At 42.3% G+C, this 20,419-nt stretch overlaps 1 protein-coding gene across 1 annotated transcript in view; it reads right to left on the bottom strand.

Annotated features, from left to right (window-relative positions):
* Positions 1–301: 301 nt before the first annotated feature.
* Positions 302–20,419, bottom strand: part of KNL1 (kinetochore scaffold 1) — a 48,046-nt gene continuing 27,928 nt past the window's right edge. The window contains 13 exon segments of the mRNA XM_034769283.1: positions 302–1,333; positions 1,466–1,588; positions 6,848–6,966; positions 7,623–7,732; positions 7,902–7,970; positions 8,281–8,381; positions 8,858–8,959; positions 9,086–9,125; positions 9,567–9,647; positions 10,243–10,330; positions 11,135–11,251; positions 16,272–16,362; positions 17,897–18,012. Coding sequence (XP_034625174.1) covers positions 1,219–1,333; positions 1,466–1,588; positions 6,848–6,966; positions 7,623–7,732; positions 7,902–7,970; positions 8,281–8,381; positions 8,858–8,959; positions 9,086–9,125; positions 9,567–9,647; positions 10,243–10,330; positions 11,135–11,251; positions 16,272–16,362; positions 17,897–18,012 — 1,272 coding nt within the window. The 3' untranslated portion in view covers positions 302–1,218.

The raw sequence follows: 20,419 nt of genomic DNA, 5'->3' as shown, positions 1-20,419 counted from the left end.
AAAAAGTCTAGTAGTGTCAGTTTCATTAGAATTACTAAAAGGATCCTTAGAAACTTAATTATAAAATAATTAAGCAAAACATGATCAATTTGACTGAAATACAGCTAAAAGAGCTGCTTGTTTCTGAGACCATAGTGCACATCATAAGACATTTTCAGATAGCTGGAATTTGTTTAGCTGGATTTGTTGTATCTATTTTAACCATTTGTACCAATACTGCAGATAAAAAGAGAGGAAAAACTATTTGGGTCTCTGTTTAGGCAGAGAAAAGTCCATCTATTTAATGAAAATCACCACAGAGTTTTTTCTAAGGAAACAGCTGCCTCAAGCAAGACAGTAACTTAATGGTCAGTGCTAGAAGTGTGCCTGCTAGATCCAGCCCTTTTGAACATCTCCTACCATGTCACCTGTTGAACACATTAAGCAAAAGCAGATTTACATATTTAGCCTGCTTACCCCTTTGAGAAATAGGGAGCCTAGCCTAAGTAAGTGCATCAAATAGCTTAACACCTTAGCAATAGAAAAGGCTCTATATGCAGAATGATTAGAACCAAATAGCACAAGGAAAAGTTCACAACTTGATCCATGTGACTTTGGGTTCTGTTGCACTGCAAAATCAATGGTTAGAAACAGGGATCTGTAACCTTAAAGAGAAACTTCTAACTGTGCATGCCACTTGTGAATTTTGTAAATTATAATTTTGTCAAGCAGCAGAAACCAGAATGATAGTTTCTGTGATCTGAGAGACATTCCAAGTCAGCTGATATAATCAAACTTAAAATCTGGGCTAGTTAGTGATAGTAACTTCCAGTCATGCAAACCTTGGAAGACAGACAATAGACCTTGGTAATAACAAACCAGAGAGAAATTATCAGGCTAATTCTGGTGGTTATAGGAGCTAGAATTTCTTTTATGTGGCGGTGTAACAAAAGGGAAACCACAACCAGCAGTGGCTGGAGGGGTTGGGGAAGAGGAAAAAAAAATATGAGAAAAGTGGGACAAGTTAATGGAAGCCATCTGAAATTCCTCCTTGGCTCTACAGATTTCTGCATTCCCTCAACATGCTTTGGTATAGGAGAGGTGCTTGGTAGTAGGCTTACTGAGATTTCACAGTCAGTTGCTAAATCAGATTCTCATAGCATTAAAAGAAGCTGGCAACTCTTGTAACTTTGAAGAGGACAGACATCCAACTTGAGAACTGTATTGATCTGAGTGGATTTAGTGAACGATCAGGGAACCCTGGAGCAAGTTATGATGAATCATTTTGACCATTCTCGTCAGGTAGTTGGTGCCCAGTGGCACATTGGACACAACAGCAGAAATTTCATCATGGCTGGGAAAGACAAAAAGAAATCATCTCAGATGAACTTCTGACAGTATACTTATTAGCATTTAACTTCCTGTTCCCTGCTTTGAAGTGAAAAATATGCCCGAAGTCCTTTATTCTTCTGCCTTTGCTACTCACCCAAGGTTCCCAATACGTTTTTGGACAGTGAAAGGGAGTGGAGCTGATGGGTAGTTGGCAGATAAAGAGAATGTCACCTCAAACTTTGCAAAAGCTGTGGAAGTGGAGAACAAGAGCTTCACTCTGCATGGAAAACAAAATGTACATGCAAAGGGTTAAGTCATGGCTTCCTATAATACAGCTTCCTTTGAAATTGTGTCTCCAGATGTGAAAGCCTAGTGTCTTAACACAGACATTATACACAGCCTCACTTTATATTCTTGAAGAGCATCAATAGAATTTGTTTATCGTGTAGCAGTAGGTAAGGTTGAAGGAATCTTCCCATTTTAAGTAATAAGGCCCAAGTTCCCCTCAGAAGAAACCAATCTCCCTAAAGGTTAATATGTCCCATTTTGTCTTAGGGCAGAATTGTTTTGGAAAGACTAGGGCAGGAAGGGAGAGGAAAGATTCCTTTTCTGGATTTCTACCCTTCAAAAAATAAAAAACAAAACCCTCATTTCTCCAAATCTGTAACTGCACATTTGTTTTGTTGACCTCGCTAAAAAGTACTGCCTTTTCTTTTGTTGTTATGTTGTGATGAGGGACACAGAATATTAGTGAGGGATATTACCAAAAAAACCAGCCTGTGATGATGTGTATATACCCCACATTAAGGAACATAGAGAAAGGGTTAACTAGAACAGGGATACAAAGAGGCAGTGGGAATCTGGAAGAGGGATCCTGCAGTGAAGAGTAAGTACTTGTCCAGCTCAGCCCAGCCATGCCACAGGACAAGGAAGCACCACAGGAAAGTGGGAACTGGGAAAATGAAGGATTACTGTGCTTTATATGAACTTTAAGTTAAGCACTGTGGTTTTTCTACCTGGCTGAAGCAAACTTAAGATGTCTTCGCTTTGTTGTTTTGATTTTTTTCCCTGAAGACCAACTGTAAGAAAGAGACAGTTACTTACTGTAACTGATTCTTTGAGATGTGATGTAGCTGTGTATTCCACTTAGATGTGTGCACACTCAGCGCACCAAAGCTAGAGAATTTTGCCCAGTAGTACCATAAATGGGGAGTGCTTGTGCCTTGTGGCCACAGCCCCTCCTTTGGCCATATTAGGTGGGGGTGCCCCAACCCCCCTCAGTTCCTTCACACCAAACATGCAGAGAGTAGACTCTGATGCAGAGGGGACAGAAGTGGGTCACGGAATACATGTCTGTATCACATCTCGAAGAACCACAGTTAAAGTAAGTAACCATTTCTTCTTCGAGTAGATGCAGCCGTATATTCCACTTAGGTGACTCACAAGCAGTACCCACCCAAGAAGGCAGGGCTTACAGCCTACTCAAACAAAGATTACAGGACAGCCCTACCAAAGCTTGCGTCTGCCCTGGAAGATGCGTAATGGCATAATGGTTCGTAAATGTATGAATGGATGCCCACATAGCCCTGCAAATGTCCAAACCGTTGTGGAAGACTGAGACTACAGACTGAGGCAAAGGTGGCAAATCGCCTGAAAGCTCTTGGTAGGCAAAAATGCTCTCAAACTTGTAGAGCCCCAATGAACTCGATTTTCTGAGCAAGAACCAAAGTTGACTTACTGGTATTTAAGATGAGACCCAGACAGTCAAGCAAGCGCAATGTAGCATCGACGTAGGAAAGGACTTCCTCTCTGAACCTGCCTCTCAGTAACCAGTCATCCAGGTACAGGAAGATGTTGATTTTTTTCTTCCTGAGGTACACCATCACCATGAACGTGTACTTGGTAAAAACCCCAGGGGCGAAAGAGAAGCACCGTATACTGAAAATGGTGCTCCACTATGATGAATCAAAGGAATAGCCTGTGGCTCGGCAAAATCGTCACGTGAATCGCATCCTGAAGGTCCAGAGCAGCAAACCAGACATTCTGAGACAACACAGGGAAGTCAGTCAATAGAGTGACCATTCAGAACCTCATGTATCTGATATATTTGTTGAGGCTACGAAGGTCAAGAATAGGTCTCATTTCTTCCTTGGATCTGGACACCAGAAACACTGAAATTAGAAGCCCTGACCCCAGTGTTCTGGCAGAACGTCCTCTACCGCTCTCAAAGCCAATAGCGAGCAAACCTGCTCAAGGAGCAGTATGTTGTGAGAGGGGTCCCTAAAGAGGAATGGGGAGGGAGGGTTGGGGAAGAGGTGAAAAGGAACTGGATGGTGTAGCCCAATCTGATGGTACTTAGGACCCAGCTGTCTCTGGAGAGCAAACCCCAAGCATAGTGAAAGCAAGTCAGCCAGTCCCCAAACAAAGGGGACGGGAAGAAGGGAGTGACCACTGGAACACTGCTCTGGACCAAGGAGTCAAAACAGGTGCTCGGGGGGTGCCGGGTGAAGGTGTGTGGAATTGATCAAACCCCAGACCCGAATGCCTCCTCCTCCTGGACCTATGCCCCTTTCTGGAGTAGTCCCACTGTCCTGGGGGGAGGGAAAGGCTTCCCAAATGCATGCTGTTGATGATACTGCTGCTGCTATTGACCACAGCAGTGGTGCCTCTCCATTGCCGGTGTGTACATCCCCAAGAACCGTAGGATAGCCCTAGAGTGCAGAGTCTCATTTGTCTTGTCCAAAAAAGCACTTGTCCATCGAAGGGCAAATCTTTTATGGCCTGTCGCACATTGGGAGCAATGCCCAAATTCTGCAGCTAAGATGCTTTTCTCACGGTTGCTGCCGAGGCCATCACTCTGGCTGAACTCTCCGACCATATCCAGTGCAGACTGCAACAAAGCCTTAGCCACCAAGCAGCCCTCAGTGATAAATTCCTGGAAGTTCTTCCTCAAGACTTCGGGCAGCTAGTCTGCAAACTTAGACAGCCATCCAGTTCAGAAAATCGTATTTGGACAGCAATTCCTGCTGGTCAGCAATGCACATCTGCAAGGAAGAGACGGTGTAAATCTTCCTACCCATCAGGATGATCCATTTAGGGTTCTTGTCGGTGGGAGTGGAAATAAACCTGCCCTGTTGGGTTCTATTGTTCACCACAGTTACAACCATGGAGTTTGGGGCATTATGGGACTAAAACCCCTCAAATCCCTGCACTGGAATGAAGTAGAATTTCTCCATGGGTTTCACATTAGGCAGTACTGAATCCAGAGTGCTCCAGAGAACTGTAGCAGGCTTTAGGAGTGCATTGTTAGTGGGGGCGGAGGGGGGGTGACTCTCACAGGGAGAGATGGCTGCAAGATATCCAACATATGGGTATTCTTCTAGAGAAACTTCTCCTGAATACTGAGGGAGGTCCTGGCATCCACTGGTACTAAAGGAGAGGAAGAGCTTGGCAATACAGAATTGTTTAGGGATAAAGAGGAAGCGGTTAACTGTGCCAGAGCCAGATCCTGCTCCAGGACCAATGGACCTGGATGGATGAGACTGGAGGTGATGGGAAGGTTTACCAGTGCCTGGGCCTGTGGTGGATTGACACTCACCATCACAGACTTGCTTGGTGACCTCGCCTTAGGGCAAGATGAGGAGCATCCATGGATTCCACAGTATCGGTAAGGGCATTGGTGGCCAATAGGCTTCCTGACCGCAAGATAAGCACCAATTCTGATAGCAACAGCGTTCCATAAATGGCCCCCGCTGTGAGTCAGGCAATGGAAAGTGGGAGAGGAGAGGAAGATCCTAATCTGGATGCTGATGAGTCCTGAGCTTAAGGGGATAAAGATGGAGCCAGCCCTGAGGGTGCGAGCAACCAGTCTGACTCATCCGTAGCCCACATCGAAGAGGAAACTGACACTGACAGTGGAAATGGTATTGCTGGCACCGAGTACACCTCCGTTGTTTCTGGTGGTGGAAGTAGAGTTGACCCCAACGTTGGCCCTGGTACCGAGGTGATTGATGGTGCTGAAACGGAAGGTGATGAGCGCCACCACAGTAACATCTGCAGCGCCAACTGCAACAGTGCCAAGGAGTTTCCCAGTGCCAAGGTCCCTTGCATTGAGCCTGGTACTTCCCCAGTTCCACAGACTGTGGAAGGGGAACATCGGGGAGACATAAGGATTCAGTGGCCTATCCAGCCAATGGGGCTAAATATGACTTAGCCGTGGCAAAGTCCAGGACCAAAGGAGAGGTCAGGACAGAAAGGCAAAGGAGGTCTGCAGCCACCTGGCATGCTACCGACATGGAAACAATCTAACAGGATCTCTAACCTCCCTACTCAGTCCTGGGGAGCGGTAGAGAGGCTGGCACTAACTCTGTGCTGCTCCATGCTCTTCCTGGAAGAGGCAAAAGAGTCCTCACAAGATCTAGAGTAGTCTTGATTGGTCTTATGCGACCTTTTCATTGGTATACTCCACAGGGAACGGTTCCTCTGTCTCTTTGGAGAGACACCTGCTCCAGGGCACAAAGTGACAGCACTCTGAGAACCCCAGGGCAACCTCTGATCCAACAAGGGCTTTGTTGTCAAAGGAAGCCACATGGCCTCTTCAAGCAGGTGCTGTTTTAGGCAAAGGCCCTTAGCCACTTGAGTTCATTTTGTGATTGATTTACAGATCGAACACTGCTCCTAGATGTGGGCCTCACCCAAACACAGCAAACTCCACGTCCGAAGGATTGTTATTAGAGATCGCTCCCCGACACGACAGACAATGTTTAAACCCTGGCAAGGTTATCAGAAGGGAGTACTTAACTAAATACAGCTAACACTAATTTAACTACTACTAAGGGTACTAATTAACTATATACAACTAGAAAAAACACTAAAATAGTGAGAGGTTAAGACCACACAGAGCTCTGACTCCAGCCACAAGTGGAAAGAAGGAACTGGGGGGCATAGGAGGGGCAGGTTTCGGGGTGACGCTGCCCCATATAGCCAGGGAGGGGCTGTGGCCATGAGGTATGAGCACTGCCCCTCTACTGGTACTGCTAGGCAAAATTCTCCAGCTTCAGTGTGCTGGGTGCGCACACACCTAAGTGGAATACACAGCTACATCTATTTGCAGAACTACTCTTGGTCCTGACTTTCTGTACGTTGCTGCACCCTGATCTAAAATGCTTTGGATAGAGGTATGTGTCAAAGTGGCAGGTAGCAAGTGATGAAAGATATGTTAATAAGGAAGCTGATAGAATCCATGAACTGTTCATTTTCTGCTATTCTGAAGTTAGGGTTTTGTTTTTTTAAAAGATGCTGAATTTGTAAACAAAAAACAAACCACCAGCACCACCACCCAAAAACAAACAAACAAAAACAATAACAAAACAAAAACAAACTCTGAAACAAAAACAATGAAATTTTTGGATGTCAGCTGGCTTCCATTATTAAAGTTAAATGGAAAGTGTGTTTCAAAGTCTTCCGTTTGTGAGTAGTCACTAACAGCACTTTTTTGGGGGTTGAATTGGAGTAGGTTTGAACTTTAATCACTCACTTTGTATTATCCACTTCTGTCTTCAGAAGATTAAACTTTCCACCCCATCTGTTCAAAAACTCAATCTCTTCTCCTAAGAGTCGACAGCGATTCACCACTAATGAGACCTCATGCAGCATCTAAGTGGACAGTCAGAAAAAGTAATCACATTATAGGTCACTCTTGTAAGCTATATAACATTTTAAATTGCAATTCTATTCTAGAAAGTACATAAAAAACCCCATAATCTTGACTGCTAGCTCTACACTCAGTCTGGGATCTAAAAATGAAACTGGTCAAGTATTACTATAGATAAAAATTCTGCTGCCCAAATTCTGCCCTCAAATATACCTCTGCATCCTTGTGGGAAGGCCAAATTTGGTTCTGCAATTAAAACCACTATTCTATTAATTATGTAGGAACCAGAATAGAATTTCTGTCTTGGATAGTTGTGCTGGCTCTGTAATGCTAACAGAAGTAGTAAAACTTATTCCAATCGTAAAGCAAGCAGACTTCAATCAGGGAACAGATCTATTGATTGAGGAATCTACAGTTAAACAGTCACCATTCAGAGCAGAACCACATACTTTACTGTATGATTTATGATTGAGTGAAACTACAGCTTTAGAATCACTTTCCTTATGGCAAACACTTAAGCAGCAGAATATTCATTAATTCAAGGCTGAACTTTATTTTAAGAAATCATTGTTAAAGAATATCATCTTATTCTGTTGAACAAAACAGATTCCATGATCATCTTCTCAGGGCTCTGTAGTTTTGCTTCTTGGAACATTACCTGGGGCAGGTGGTGCATTGTTGGGCATTTTGTCTGCCAGGAACCCTGACTTTCAATAAACTGGAAGATGAGCCTTTGGACTAGACATGATGAAAGTGGAGCTTTTTCTTCTGTAAGACAAAAGAAAGAATTATTCTTCAGAACTGTTTATATTTGTAATCAATAATCTTTTGGGGGCTGTCAGGCAATGCACTTGCAGATAAAGTGCAAGTGTGAAGATACCTTCCCATAAACAGGCAAACCCAAGGATCAGAGCAGCAAGCCACTTCAGAGCCTTACCATCCAACAGAGATTCAAAGCTCATATCAACAATCTTTCTGCAGGGATTGCCATTGAAAACAGCACCATCTGTGAGAGACCAAAAACAAACCATAAGTGTGTATTTCCAGACTGTGCGGACTTCCTAACACCTCAGAAATCTCTCTCCAGAAGCAGACATCTAGGTTGTATAATTTAATCCTTTTGTTAAAAAAAAATCAGGCCCGGACTCCAATTCATAACTAGCTTAACTCACAGTTTGAGTGCTTCCACTCTAGTATGTTTGCCCTCTTCTACTAGTATAAGGTCTAAAGATGTCAGCCTGATCCGATGGATTTATATTATGTAAACCTTTTGGTTTGTAAACCGGAAAAAGCTCCTGCCAAATTTTGCCACTCACCCACTGATGGTCCGAATGTGATAGTCAGTTCTATAGAATCATAAAGGAAGGTAAACATTGCGTGTTGATCACTCCAGTCACTGATCTCCCATTCAGTGAAGCTAAAGAAGAAAAACCTGAGTTACAACCAATGAAAAAGTGGAAAAAGATAAAAGTACTAGATGTACATACAACATCTATCACCACATAAATGTGCTAATGGTAGCTGGCACTTTTTTGTTCCTGTGGATCATCAAATCAGATGGAAACAGTAGCATGAGCATGACCTTCCAGGAAATATTGAAAAGTTTGTATTCTATTAAGAAGTAACACTAAACATTAAAACAAAAATACTCATTTTGGAAGGGGAGGAGACCTCTATAGGAAGAGATTTTGCAATAACCCTTATGTATATAAAATCAGTTCATCCTACTATTCACTAAACTCACAGAAGCTTTACTTTAATCCTATATTGCCAGGAGATAGGCTCCCAAATGTAGCATCAATTAAAAATACATTAGCACTACCAATGTGAGGAGAGGGAACTGGTTGATCTCTGGGATAAAAATCAAAGGTGAAGACCCTTTCCTTCCCTTACTTGTATTTGTCGAGGAGCTCCTCACAATCACTTGCTTTATTCTGCAGACGTTTTATCTCAGAAAACCCCTGCTTCTTCTGAACCTCCAAATTTGACAGATCCCTATAGAAATATAGCAATAAAATCAGATGCTCCTGGGAAGACAAAGCACCCTGATACAATCTCTAGAACCTGAGTGCACATGCAGGCTTTAAATAAAGGTAAAAAAATCATTGTGTAAAATTCTACCTTTGAAGCTCCTCTTCTTGGGCTTTGAGGTTTTCAAGCTCTAAGAAATTTAAAAAAAGCTATGAAAGAGATCTGCAAGCAGTACGAGAAGCATGAAAAAAAACCCTGACTGGCTGTGCAGCCCTGGTTCTCAACATCAGGAGAGATCCCAGGGTGATGGTAGTTACCCTTGCTAGGATGTCAGTAGAAATGGGCAATTATTCAGCACTTGGAGAACAAAGCATTGTAGCCAGCTCATGTTCTTTTCAGCTCACTGTATTCCAAGTTCTGATTTTCCAGAAAAAAGGCCATAAAATGCAGAAAGGATGGTTTATGTGGATAGCCATCTCCCAACCCAGTGAAGATAACTGTGGTGGTAAGATGCTCACCTTCAGTGTTTGCTTTCACACTAGCCTGGAGGTACATATCCTCTACTCTGGGCCACAAACCTTTCCACCCTCAGAGTTCATTAAGAGAAATGCATCTCAGGTGGCCCCATTACCTTTCTCAGAGTTTCTCACTTTGGACTCCCATTCTGCCACTGGATCACTGATATCTGCTTCACAATCTTCCAACTTAGTAACTAAAGGAAAGAAGCGTTAGAAGCCACTCTCTACCCACCATACTATTCTGAGGCACAGCCGTGACTCCTGCAAGAATACAGCCTCTCTTTGTATGAATGTCAGGCTCAATGTTTAGGTTTCAGTTGTCTTCAGCTATTATAATAATGAGCTGCAGTGTTACTTTGTCAAAAATGACAATATGGACACACATGACAAGAAGTCTGTAGTTCTACAATTTACACAGAAAATTTCAGGTAGGAGTGGATGATGGGTAAAAATCTTATTTGTGCTATATCTCATTATAGCAGTTTTGAAACTCATGGCGCACATTTGTCTCGAGCACCGAAATATATTAGGAAAAAAAAACAAAAACTGGTCACTTAGTCTCCACGTCCTACTTACAAGGTTCCCTTAAGCCAAATCTACAATCACAGGCCTACCCTACCAGCCTCATACAGACAAGTTACTCATAGAACAGGAGTTGTAATGCTCAAACACCCCTTCTCTAGTTTCTGCTTGTAAGTGATCATTTGAATAGTAGCTCTTCCAAAGAAGTTAAGAGGTGTTTACACTCCAGTAAATGAAAATTCTTGAACTGGTATCTGAAACACTTACCTGTTTCCAGAGCTAAAAGACAACTATCCATCTCCCTGAGGAATTCATCCACTTTTGCTATTCTTGACTGTAGTTTCTCCCATTGGATCTAAGGGCAAAATTAAACAATTATGTTTCATTTTTGTTTAGTAATATATTTTCACATAAATCTATGGCTGCATTTAAATAATAGTTCTGTGTTTGCTAGGACTCTCACACTGATCTCTGCTTGCTAGGAGATGGACCAATGAAACCAATGCAATCTACCATACTTTGACCTAAAACCAGATAGAGCAGTTAAGGCAATCACAGGATTTCAGATTATACCAAAGCTGCTTTGCCATAATCTTTCAATCACTTTTCTCAAGAAGAGGAGAGATGATGCAGGGTGCTAACTGAGAAGATTTTTTTTTTAGCAAATGCTAACCTGTTTGACTCTTTAAGAAATAAGCAAATTCTGAGATGTCCTTCACATTGGGACAAATGCTGCATTTATTTCTCTGACTGGTGGCCTATGCCGATATCCCCACTCTCTCATTACTTGTAGTAAAATATGATCACACTGTAAGAAGATAGCAGTGCCCATGTCATTGCTACTCTCCCTCCCCTTTTATACTTTGTAGTGTGTAGCATCCACAGGTCTGAATCAGGAGCACGGTCCCCACTGTGTAAGTGCATAGAAAGATATTGCCCCTGCCCTAAAGTGTTCCCAATCAAATTTAAAATAAGATGCGACAATATGAGGGAGTAAGTAGGAGATTAACAGTAATAGGATGCATATTTACATAGGATAGTTATGTGCATAACTTGATAGTCACAACTCACCTTACAAATTTTAAATATAAATTAAATAAATAAATCAGGAATCCCTAATGGCCCTCTACCACCCTCTTCCCTTCTCCAACCCTAATACCTGTGTGTTCTGCACCAAATTGTCATACAATTTCACTTTCCCCTTGTGAGCCAGGACTTTACTCTTCTTGGTGAAACAGGATTTCATTTTATTCAACTCTGTTCCAAAGTTCTTCAGCTGCAATGGATGGGAAGAACAACAATAGGCAAGGTGAATTAGAAAGTTACATAATGTTAGTCTTTGGGACTGATTCAGCTATCTGGTAGCAGCATATATGAGTCACAAGTAGAGCCCTGCAAATCTGCAGGTATCCATGGACCATGTTTGTGGATCACGGATGGATGCGGATCCAAGTTTTATATCCAGAGCCCTGCAAATCTGCAGATATCCTTGTGAAACTCTGCACCCCATATTCACCATTGTGATAGGATTATGATATGATTGTGATATAATTATGATGAATCTTGTACAAAATATGTCATGTGAGGTGTTAATGGAAAAGTTATGGTTTGCTGCATATGATTATCCTATTTGTATGCATGTATCATTTTTGTATCTGGAGTTATGAATATTGACTATGCATCTGTATTTCAAATGTGCTTGCTCCTGGGTAACTCCCATAAGTTAATTTACACCCAGTCTAGCCAGCAAATTGTGAACGGTCTATTCATGGTAATTGCCCATCAACGAAAACAATGGGCCATGGGAAAGGCTTAGCCTCACCTGATGAGCTTTCCTGTGGATGCTTGAGCCAATATATGGATAATGGCTGCTATGACTTATCGAAGCATGCAAGGGCATGTGACTAGATCATGTGATATTAAACTTCATCCTGTGCCTGTATTTTTCCACTAACTGTGCTGGGGCTTTGCTTGTAACAATGAAGTCCCCTCCACATGGAAGAAACTATAAAAGGGGGAAGTGACATCACCATTGGCCTCAAACCCCCTACAACACACATAAGAACATAAGAATGGCCGTACCGGGTCAGACCAAAGGTCCATCTAGCCCAGTATCCTATCTACCGACAGGGGCCAATGCCAGGTGCCCCAGAGGGAGTGGACCTAACAGGCAATGATCAAGTGATCTCTCTCCTGCCATCCATCTCCATCCTCTGACAAACAGAGGCTAGGGACACCATTCCTTATCCATCCTGGCTAATAGCCATTAATGGACTTAACCACCATGAATTTATCCAGTTCTCTTTTAAACGCTGTTATAGTCCGAGCCTTCACAACCTCCTCAGGTAAGGAGTTCCACAAGTTGACTGTGCGCTGCATGAAGAAGAACTTCTTTGTATTTGTTTTAAACCTGCTGCCTATTAATTTCATTTGGTGACCCCTAGTTCTTGTATTATGGGAATAAGTAAATAACATCTCCTTATCCACTTTCTCCACATCACTCATGATTTTATATACCTCTATCACATCCCCCCTTAGTCTCCTCTTTTCCAAGCTGAAGAGGCCTAGCCTCTTTAATCTCTCCTCATATGGGACCTGTTCCAAACCCCTAATCATTTTAGTTGCCCTTTTCTGAACCTTTTCTAGTGCCAGTATATCTTTTTTTAGATGAGGAGACCACATCTGTACGCAGTATTTGAGATGTGGGCATACCATCGATTTATATAAGGGCAATAATATATTCTCAGTCTTATTCTCTATCCCCTTTTTAATGATCCCTAACATCCTGTTTGCTTTTTTGACTGCCTCTGCACACTGCGCAGACATTTTCAGAGAACTATCCACGATGACTCCAAGATCTTTTTCCTGACTTCTTGTAGCTAAATTAGCCCCCATCATATTGTATGGGGAACAACCTGGAAACACCTGAGGAAGAAAGACTGATCAGGGGGACGGGGTCCCAGGCGAGAAAGAAGAAAGCACTGCCTATGTGTGGAAGATTGGTGGACTGTTGGTACCATCAGGGTAAGACACTGCTTATTTCAAATCTTATCTAGTTTAATACATTTAGATTGCGATTTTGTTTATTTCTTAGGTAACCAACTTTGAGCTATACATTATTAATTATAATCACTTAAAATATTTTTGTAGTTAATAAATTTGTTTTATATTTTTACTAAAAGAGTGTGTTGTTAGAAGTGCAAAGGTAAATCTGCTTAGGAACAGGGGCTGATGCATTGTTCTTTCCACACTGAGGGAGAGGTGGACTGGGAAATAAACTTACACTGGTCAGGCTTTAGACCAGGGCAAGATGGTACAGCTCTGGGGTCCTAGACTGTGGAGTTGGAGGGTGGGGGGAATAGGAGACTGGCTGGAACCTCTCTATTCTTGGTTCATGAGTGGCTAGGAGAAACATTCATGTAACTGCAGCTTGGGGTGTCCCTGCTTGTGTATGGCTGTGTAAGTATAAGGTCTGGAGAGGATTTCAGCTTGTCACTGCCTCACAGCGCGAGACGAAGCCCAGGCTGGTATACCAGAGGGCTCAGCGGTACCCCAGTTCCGGATTGCATCCCAGGGAAGTCCATCACAATCCTCTTTGGGGCAGGGACCATGTTTGTGGATACGATGTGAATAAAATTTTTGTATCCACACAGGGCTCTACACACCAGGAATCAAAAATTTGGGTCAGGAAGTTCCATAATGATAATCAGTCTTAATATAATTTAGTACTTTATTCTTTGCAAAGACATAGCAAGTTGGAAATCTCTTATTCAAAAGTAGAGGAGCACACAAAGTATCAAAACACCAATAGCATTGGACACTTATGTCAAATAACCAGAAAAGAGGAGCTTTCAGCACATACAAGGCGTGATATGCATTTTTTTTTTGCCTTAAGTACTCTGAAAGTTTGTTACCCTGGTTATCTGAGACACTTAGCACAACTCTAAAAAAAAAAAAAAATTATATATATCCAACTTTATATATATTATATATATATATTTATATATCCAATACCATATATATATATATATGGTATTGCCATACTGGATCACATTTGTGGTTCATCTAGTCTAATATCTTGGCTCCAATAGTAGCCAACACCAGAAGCTTCAGGGTAGGGTTAAAGACACGCACCATCCACACTCTAGACACACAGATACATGACAATCTACTTCCACATGAAGGTTTCATTCTAATGCCTAATAGAGATTGGCTTAGTATCCCTTGTAACATTTGTTAGCATTAACTATAACAAAAATATCCAAAAGTTGTTATCCATAACAATGTCCAACCCATCTTTGAATCCTGCTAAGTTTTTGATCTCAATGACATCCTGTGACAATGAGTTCCACAGTTTAATTATGAACTGTGTGAAAAAGTATTGCTTTATCACTTTTGAATTTACTATATTCTAATTTCATTGATTGTCCCTTTGTTCTTGTACTGAGACAGTGAAGCTCCTGATCTACTTTCTCAATACTATTAATTATTGTGTATACTTTTAGTGTGTCCCCCTTTTTTTCAGATCCAAATGTTTTCAATTTCTTCATATAAGAATTTTTCCATGCCCCTAATCATTCTCATTGTCCTTCTCCAAACCCTGTTTTGAGATGGGGTGACCAATGCTGCATACAGCATTCCAGATGGAAGGAGGCCCACTGATTTATATAATGGCATAATATTTTCTGTATTATCCATAACTAAGGCGATGCTTTAGTCATGGGTATTTTTAGTAAAAGTCATGGACAGGTCACGGGCAATAAACAAAAATTCATGGCCCGTGACCTGTCCATGACTTATACTATATACCCTTAACTAAAACTTGGGCCAGGAGGCTATGGGTGCTGGTGCTGGGGTGGGGTGGAGACAGGTGGCAGCATATGGCCCAGGACCCCTGCTGGTGCTGGGGAGGGGGACAGGGTTTGGTGGGGCTGGCAGGCTCCCACCAGCATGTCCCTGCAGCTTCTAGGGGAGGGGCGGCCTGGGGGGCTCCATGCACTGCTCAGTGCGCGGAGCCCTCTGTCCCTCCACCTAGGAGCTGCAGGGACATGCCGGTGGAAGCCGGGGTGCCCCTCCCCAGGTAAGCGCTGCCCCACACCCCAACTCCCTGCCACAGCCCTGAGCCCTCTCCCACACACCCAAACTGCTGCTGCTGCTGGCCCAGGGGCTGCCCGGCTCGGGCAGCCTCTGAGCCAGCACCAGCCGCTGCAGAAGTCACGGAGGTCACAGAAACTCACAGAATCAGTGACTTTCGTGACAGACACAGCGTTATCCATAACATTCATTACACATCCTAACATCTTGTTTGCTCTTCTGACTGTAGGGGTGCACTGAACAGAATTCTTCATTGCGTGGTCTACACTCACATGCCGATTCTTTTCCTGAGTTGATGAATTAATTTAGAATCCAGAAAGGTGTGTGAGTAGTTCAAAATTTTCCATCCAATGTGCATTACTTTGCATTTATCAACACTGGTCATCATCTGCCATTGTGTAGTCTATTCTCCTACCTTGGTTAGGTCCCTCTGAAATTCCTAACTCTTCTCTTAACTCAACTAACCCAAATAACTTTGTATCACTGTCAAATTGAAGATTAAAACTAGAAAAATTCAGACTGGAAATATGGGGTAAATTTTTAACAGTTATTCTAATTAACCATTGGAACAATTTACAAACGGTCCTGTGGATTCTCCATCGCTGACAATTTTTAAATCAAGATTGGATATTTTTCTAAAAGCTAATACTCTCGGGATTACTTTGGGAATGTTCTACAGCCTGTTATACAAGAAGTGAGACACGATAATCCAAATAGTCCCTTCTGGCCTTAGACCTATGAAATTTTGCTACCTTACAACTCATTCCCCTTTTCCAGATTAATATACACCTCTACCCCGATATAACGCTGTCCTCGGGAGCCAAAAAATCGTGCCGCGTTATAGGTGAAACCGCGTTATATCAAACTTGCTTTTATCCACCGGAGTGCACAGCCCCACCCCCTGGAATGCTGCTTTACCGCGTTATATCCGAATTTGTGTTATATTGGGTCGCGTTATATCGGGGTAGAGGTGTACTAAGCACAAGACCTAATAAACAATCCTTAGACATTCTGCTGTTAACTTTTTGCCATGATGAAAATTGACCATTATTTATTCCAGCTCTTTATTTCCTGTCTCCTAGCCAGTTTTGGATCTATAATAAATAATAATTTGCTTTTTGTCCTACAATTAGCTAGTCATGCCCAGTCACCATTCAAGTTTTTATAACTGCATGCAATAAGACTGCAACAGTTGGCATTACCTCTTTGTCAGAGAAGGTCCTCATCACCTCCCAGAGGCTCTTATTCACATCCACCAAAAGTTTATCCTGGACACCTGCACACAACTTTAAACTGAAATATGAAAAAAGGTTAGAGAAGGGTCTTGTTGTAGTCATGTAAGACAGCACATATGTAAGCCAGCATATATGCTGTCGTCATTCAACTTATTTCCATATCTGAACTGGCTGGTGCAGTGCAATGACTTATTTGGTGTCTAAGATTGGGGCATGGATGAGGTCAAGGTAACTTAGGATGAAATCCTGGACCCACTGAAGTCAATGGAGTTTTGCCTTTGACTTCAGTGGGGCCAAGATTTCATCCATAATGTTTACAGAATAAGCAAGGCACCCAGAAGTGCTTTGCATTATATCAGAATCTACCCCAATTAACAGGATACGCCTACTGTTTTATTCACAACTTGGAGATTTTATTGGATATCCATGTAAAAATTTGCCAAGAGTGACTTTTTTTTTTATCCTCGGCCTGGGGCATAAAGGCTGTACCATTTTTTTTATATGGACCGTGCTATGGTTATCGAGACTTTTGTCACCTTGAGGCTGGATTATTGCAATGAAATCTAGAAGCTGAATTTGAAAGTTGCAGCTTGCTTTCATGCTGAAAGCACATTAAACGTCTGCTGCTCCGATATCTCCATTGGTTACTGGTTGTGTTCCAGGTGAAGTTTAAGGTGGTGTTTTTGAGCTATAAATTCCCAAGTGGCTTTTTCCTTGATTACTTGAGGGACTGCCTCTCCCTGTGAGATACTGTGTTAACTTTACTGTCATGGATAATCTAACAATCCATTGGTTTAAACAAGAGGCAACCTGGAATTTATTTCCATCTCAAATCTGCACAAGTCCAGATTTGATACCTACAGAATATGATGCAAAGCTCATGCTTTCCCCAGCTGTCTTTTTTTTGTTTTTGTTTTTTTTGTTTTGTTTGTTTTTGAAGGAAGGATAAGCATGAAGGGCAGAATTGTTCAGGGAACAACGGAGGAGGAAATGGAATTGGTGGTGTGGTTGTTAAGTTTTTAGGAGGGCTTTTACATTCTATTTCCTATGTTTTGTTTTAGCAGTTTAACTGCTGGGGTGACTAAAGAATCAGATACTAGAATCAATCATGAACAAGAAAACTTAAGACTCTGGGATATCGTACTGTCTATATTTTAACTTGATAAATTCTGGAGAATTAGAACAGATAATGGCAGATTGTAATCCATCATGCTCTTTCTTCTGTTTGCTATCTTTTATTGTCTTTGATAAAAGTGTCCAAAAATGTTTACTTTTGCTAACATTAAGTTACATTTACAAGTCTGATGAGATAAAGAACAAATTAAATCACTATTGGCAGATTTATCTCTACCCACCTCCAGACCCACAAGTCCTACTAAGACTTTCCCACAGTCAGCTTTAATACATAGGTTTAAATGATTACTTGTTTAAAATTAAACAGGCTTTCTACAGTCTTGAACTTTTTTCCACCTGTCCATTGGAAAATAATGGAATTACTCCCTTCACGCATGCAGCCAAATCTAAGATGATGGGTTAACAAACAAAAAACTAATATTCCCTGTGAATGACAAAAGACACAACCCCTCTCTTACTCTTCTATCATCTGAGAAAGAACCTGGCAATCTTCTTCATAAATCCGCAGCTTGGGGCGATAAATGTACTGGCTGAAAATCAGGTCTTCTGGAGTAGGAGCTGTGTTCACTGCATACTAGAGAGGGAAAGAGGAATGAAACTGAAAAATCCAAAAGAGTGCATTTCAGAAACACCAACTTCAAGTCAAATCCACATCCAGAAATTAGTACCAGGATTGAGATAGTTATTTAGCAGAAATTTTATTGCAGAGAAAGTTCCTATGGGGGGCAGCATGGCCTAGTGGAAAGGGCAGAGCACTAGGAGTTAGAAGTGCTGAGTTCTATTCCATCCTGTACCAGATTTACTATGCATCTTAAGGTAAGACACATCACTTCTGTACCTCAAATTTACTCACCTTTGAGATCAAGGGATGAAGCATGCTATATGAGTGCCAAATATTATTTTTATTCTTAAAGGCCAGCCCTAGAGTATCTGTACACAGGTTACAGTTCAGGAAAACTGCTAGAGTAAAACATGTAGGATACAATTTTCAAAAGCATGCATCTGACTTAGATCAAGTCCAGTTGACTTTCAATCAGACAGACTCCTAAGTGCTTAAGTCACTGGATGCTTTTGAAAATTTTATTCATAGACAAGAATTTATGTAGGCTGTTCTAATTTGAAGCAAGGATGGCCGAAGGAAGCTTCTGGTTTTGTTGACTGTTCATTCACTAGTGAAATGGCTAGAGTCCTGCAAATCCGTGTATATCCGCTTTATATCAGCAGATATACACATACGTGGATGCAGATATCCACAGACCATTTTTGCGGATCATGGATCGGTTGCGGATACAAATTTTGTATCCGCGCAAAGCTCTAAATATAGGATCTCAAAGGCAGGGAAGCAGCTGTCTTCAGCTCATAGCCTATGAGGCTACTTCCACACCTTCCAGATCCTATATTCCCTCTCCCCACATGTACAGAGAAAAGGGAGGTGATACATCAAGACAGGTAGCAAAATCCCCCATGCTCCTATCACCACAGTTTAAGCAGCCAAGCAATTTAGGAAACCTCTCCCGACTTCATTGTCATATCAAGTCAATTGGAGGGGGAGGCAGCTACTTCTGCAAAGTAAGTCAGGAAGCCATATTGACTTACTTTGCAGAAGAAGCTGCTTCCCTCTCCAACTGACCTGATACGGCACAAATTAAGCACTGGCTGGGCAGCCAAAGAGCTACTTCACCCCCCTCCTACACCCCATACCACTGCACCAACCTCCTGCAGCCCTAATCCCTGCATTCCCCCCATCGCTCCTATTCCCTGTATTGTGCCCCCTTCACCCCTAACCCTTGCACCCCTTCCTGTGCCCATTTGAGGAAACTGATCTGGAGTCACGGACCGCCTGCTATCGTTGCTCCTTTCCCCCACTCACAGCCCTCTAGGGGGCCGTGGAGGATAACCTACCAAAACATTGGCTGGGCAGCTGGAAAGTACCTTCACCCCCCCTCCTATGCCCATCACCCCTGCACCGCCCTCCTGCGCCCATATGGGGAAACTGGCCTTGCGTAACAGCACGCCTGTCGTTGCTCCTCGCTCCCCTGCTCGCAGCCCGCCTAGGATGACGACCTGCTGAGCCCCGGAAAAAATGAAGCACTGTAGCCCTGAGATAGTATTCCCCTTGCATGGTTCCACAGGGAGAACAGTGGCAGGTGGAAAGAAACTCGGATTGCTGAGCTCTAAGTGTGAGGACTTTATAAATCACAAGCTAAATAGGTGGCAGACTTTTTTATTTTACAGTTCAGTTTGTGATTTTGAGTATTATTGACTTGAGACTTTATTTTATTATTTTTAATGTAAAAGGCTATTTGTTCTCATGCCTGTTCTATAATAAGATTGATATTTAAAATAACAATAATAGTAGTGTGTACATTTATTAAGCCATATAGATTTCTTTATCCAGTACACACGCATGCACACAGACACAGATGCTCCTCCGAGAGGCACTGTGAGATAGTGTGCTGCTGCGGGTGCAGTGTGGATACAGATAAAAGCTGGAGTGTGGATCGTGGGTTGGATACAAGTTGATTCTTGCGGATGCAGATCCACATTTTTGTATCCACGCAGGGCTCTAGAAATAGCTACATTAGTCTGTAGGCCCACAAAACTCACTATTTAGAGAAAGTATTAGCCATTAAGGGACTTAACCTCCATGAATTTATCCAGTTCTCTTTTAAACCCTGTTATAGTCCTAGCCTTCACAACCTCCTTAGGCAAGGAGTTCCACAAGTTGACTGTGCGCTGTGTGAAGAAGAACTTCTTTTTATTTGTTTTAAACCTGCTGCCCATTAATTTCATTTGGTGGCCCCTAGTTCTTATATTATGGGAACAAGTAAATAACTTTTCCTTATTCACTTTCGCCACATCACTCATGATTTTATATACCTCTATCACAGGGGTCGGCAACCTACAGCACGCGAGCCGATTCTGAGTGGCACGCTGCTGCCCACTGAGAGGAGGAGGAGGAGGAGGAGGAGGGGCCGGAA

This window comes from Trachemys scripta, chromosome 4 (genome assembly GCF_013100865.1).
Source record: "Trachemys scripta elegans isolate TJP31775 chromosome 4, CAS_Tse_1.0, whole genome shotgun sequence".
In the NCBI taxonomy this organism is placed as follows: domain Eukaryota; kingdom Metazoa; phylum Chordata; order Testudines; family Emydidae; genus Trachemys; species Trachemys scripta.
Note: the sequence above shows the minus strand (reverse complement) of the source record. Positions and strands in the feature narration are given on the sequence as shown.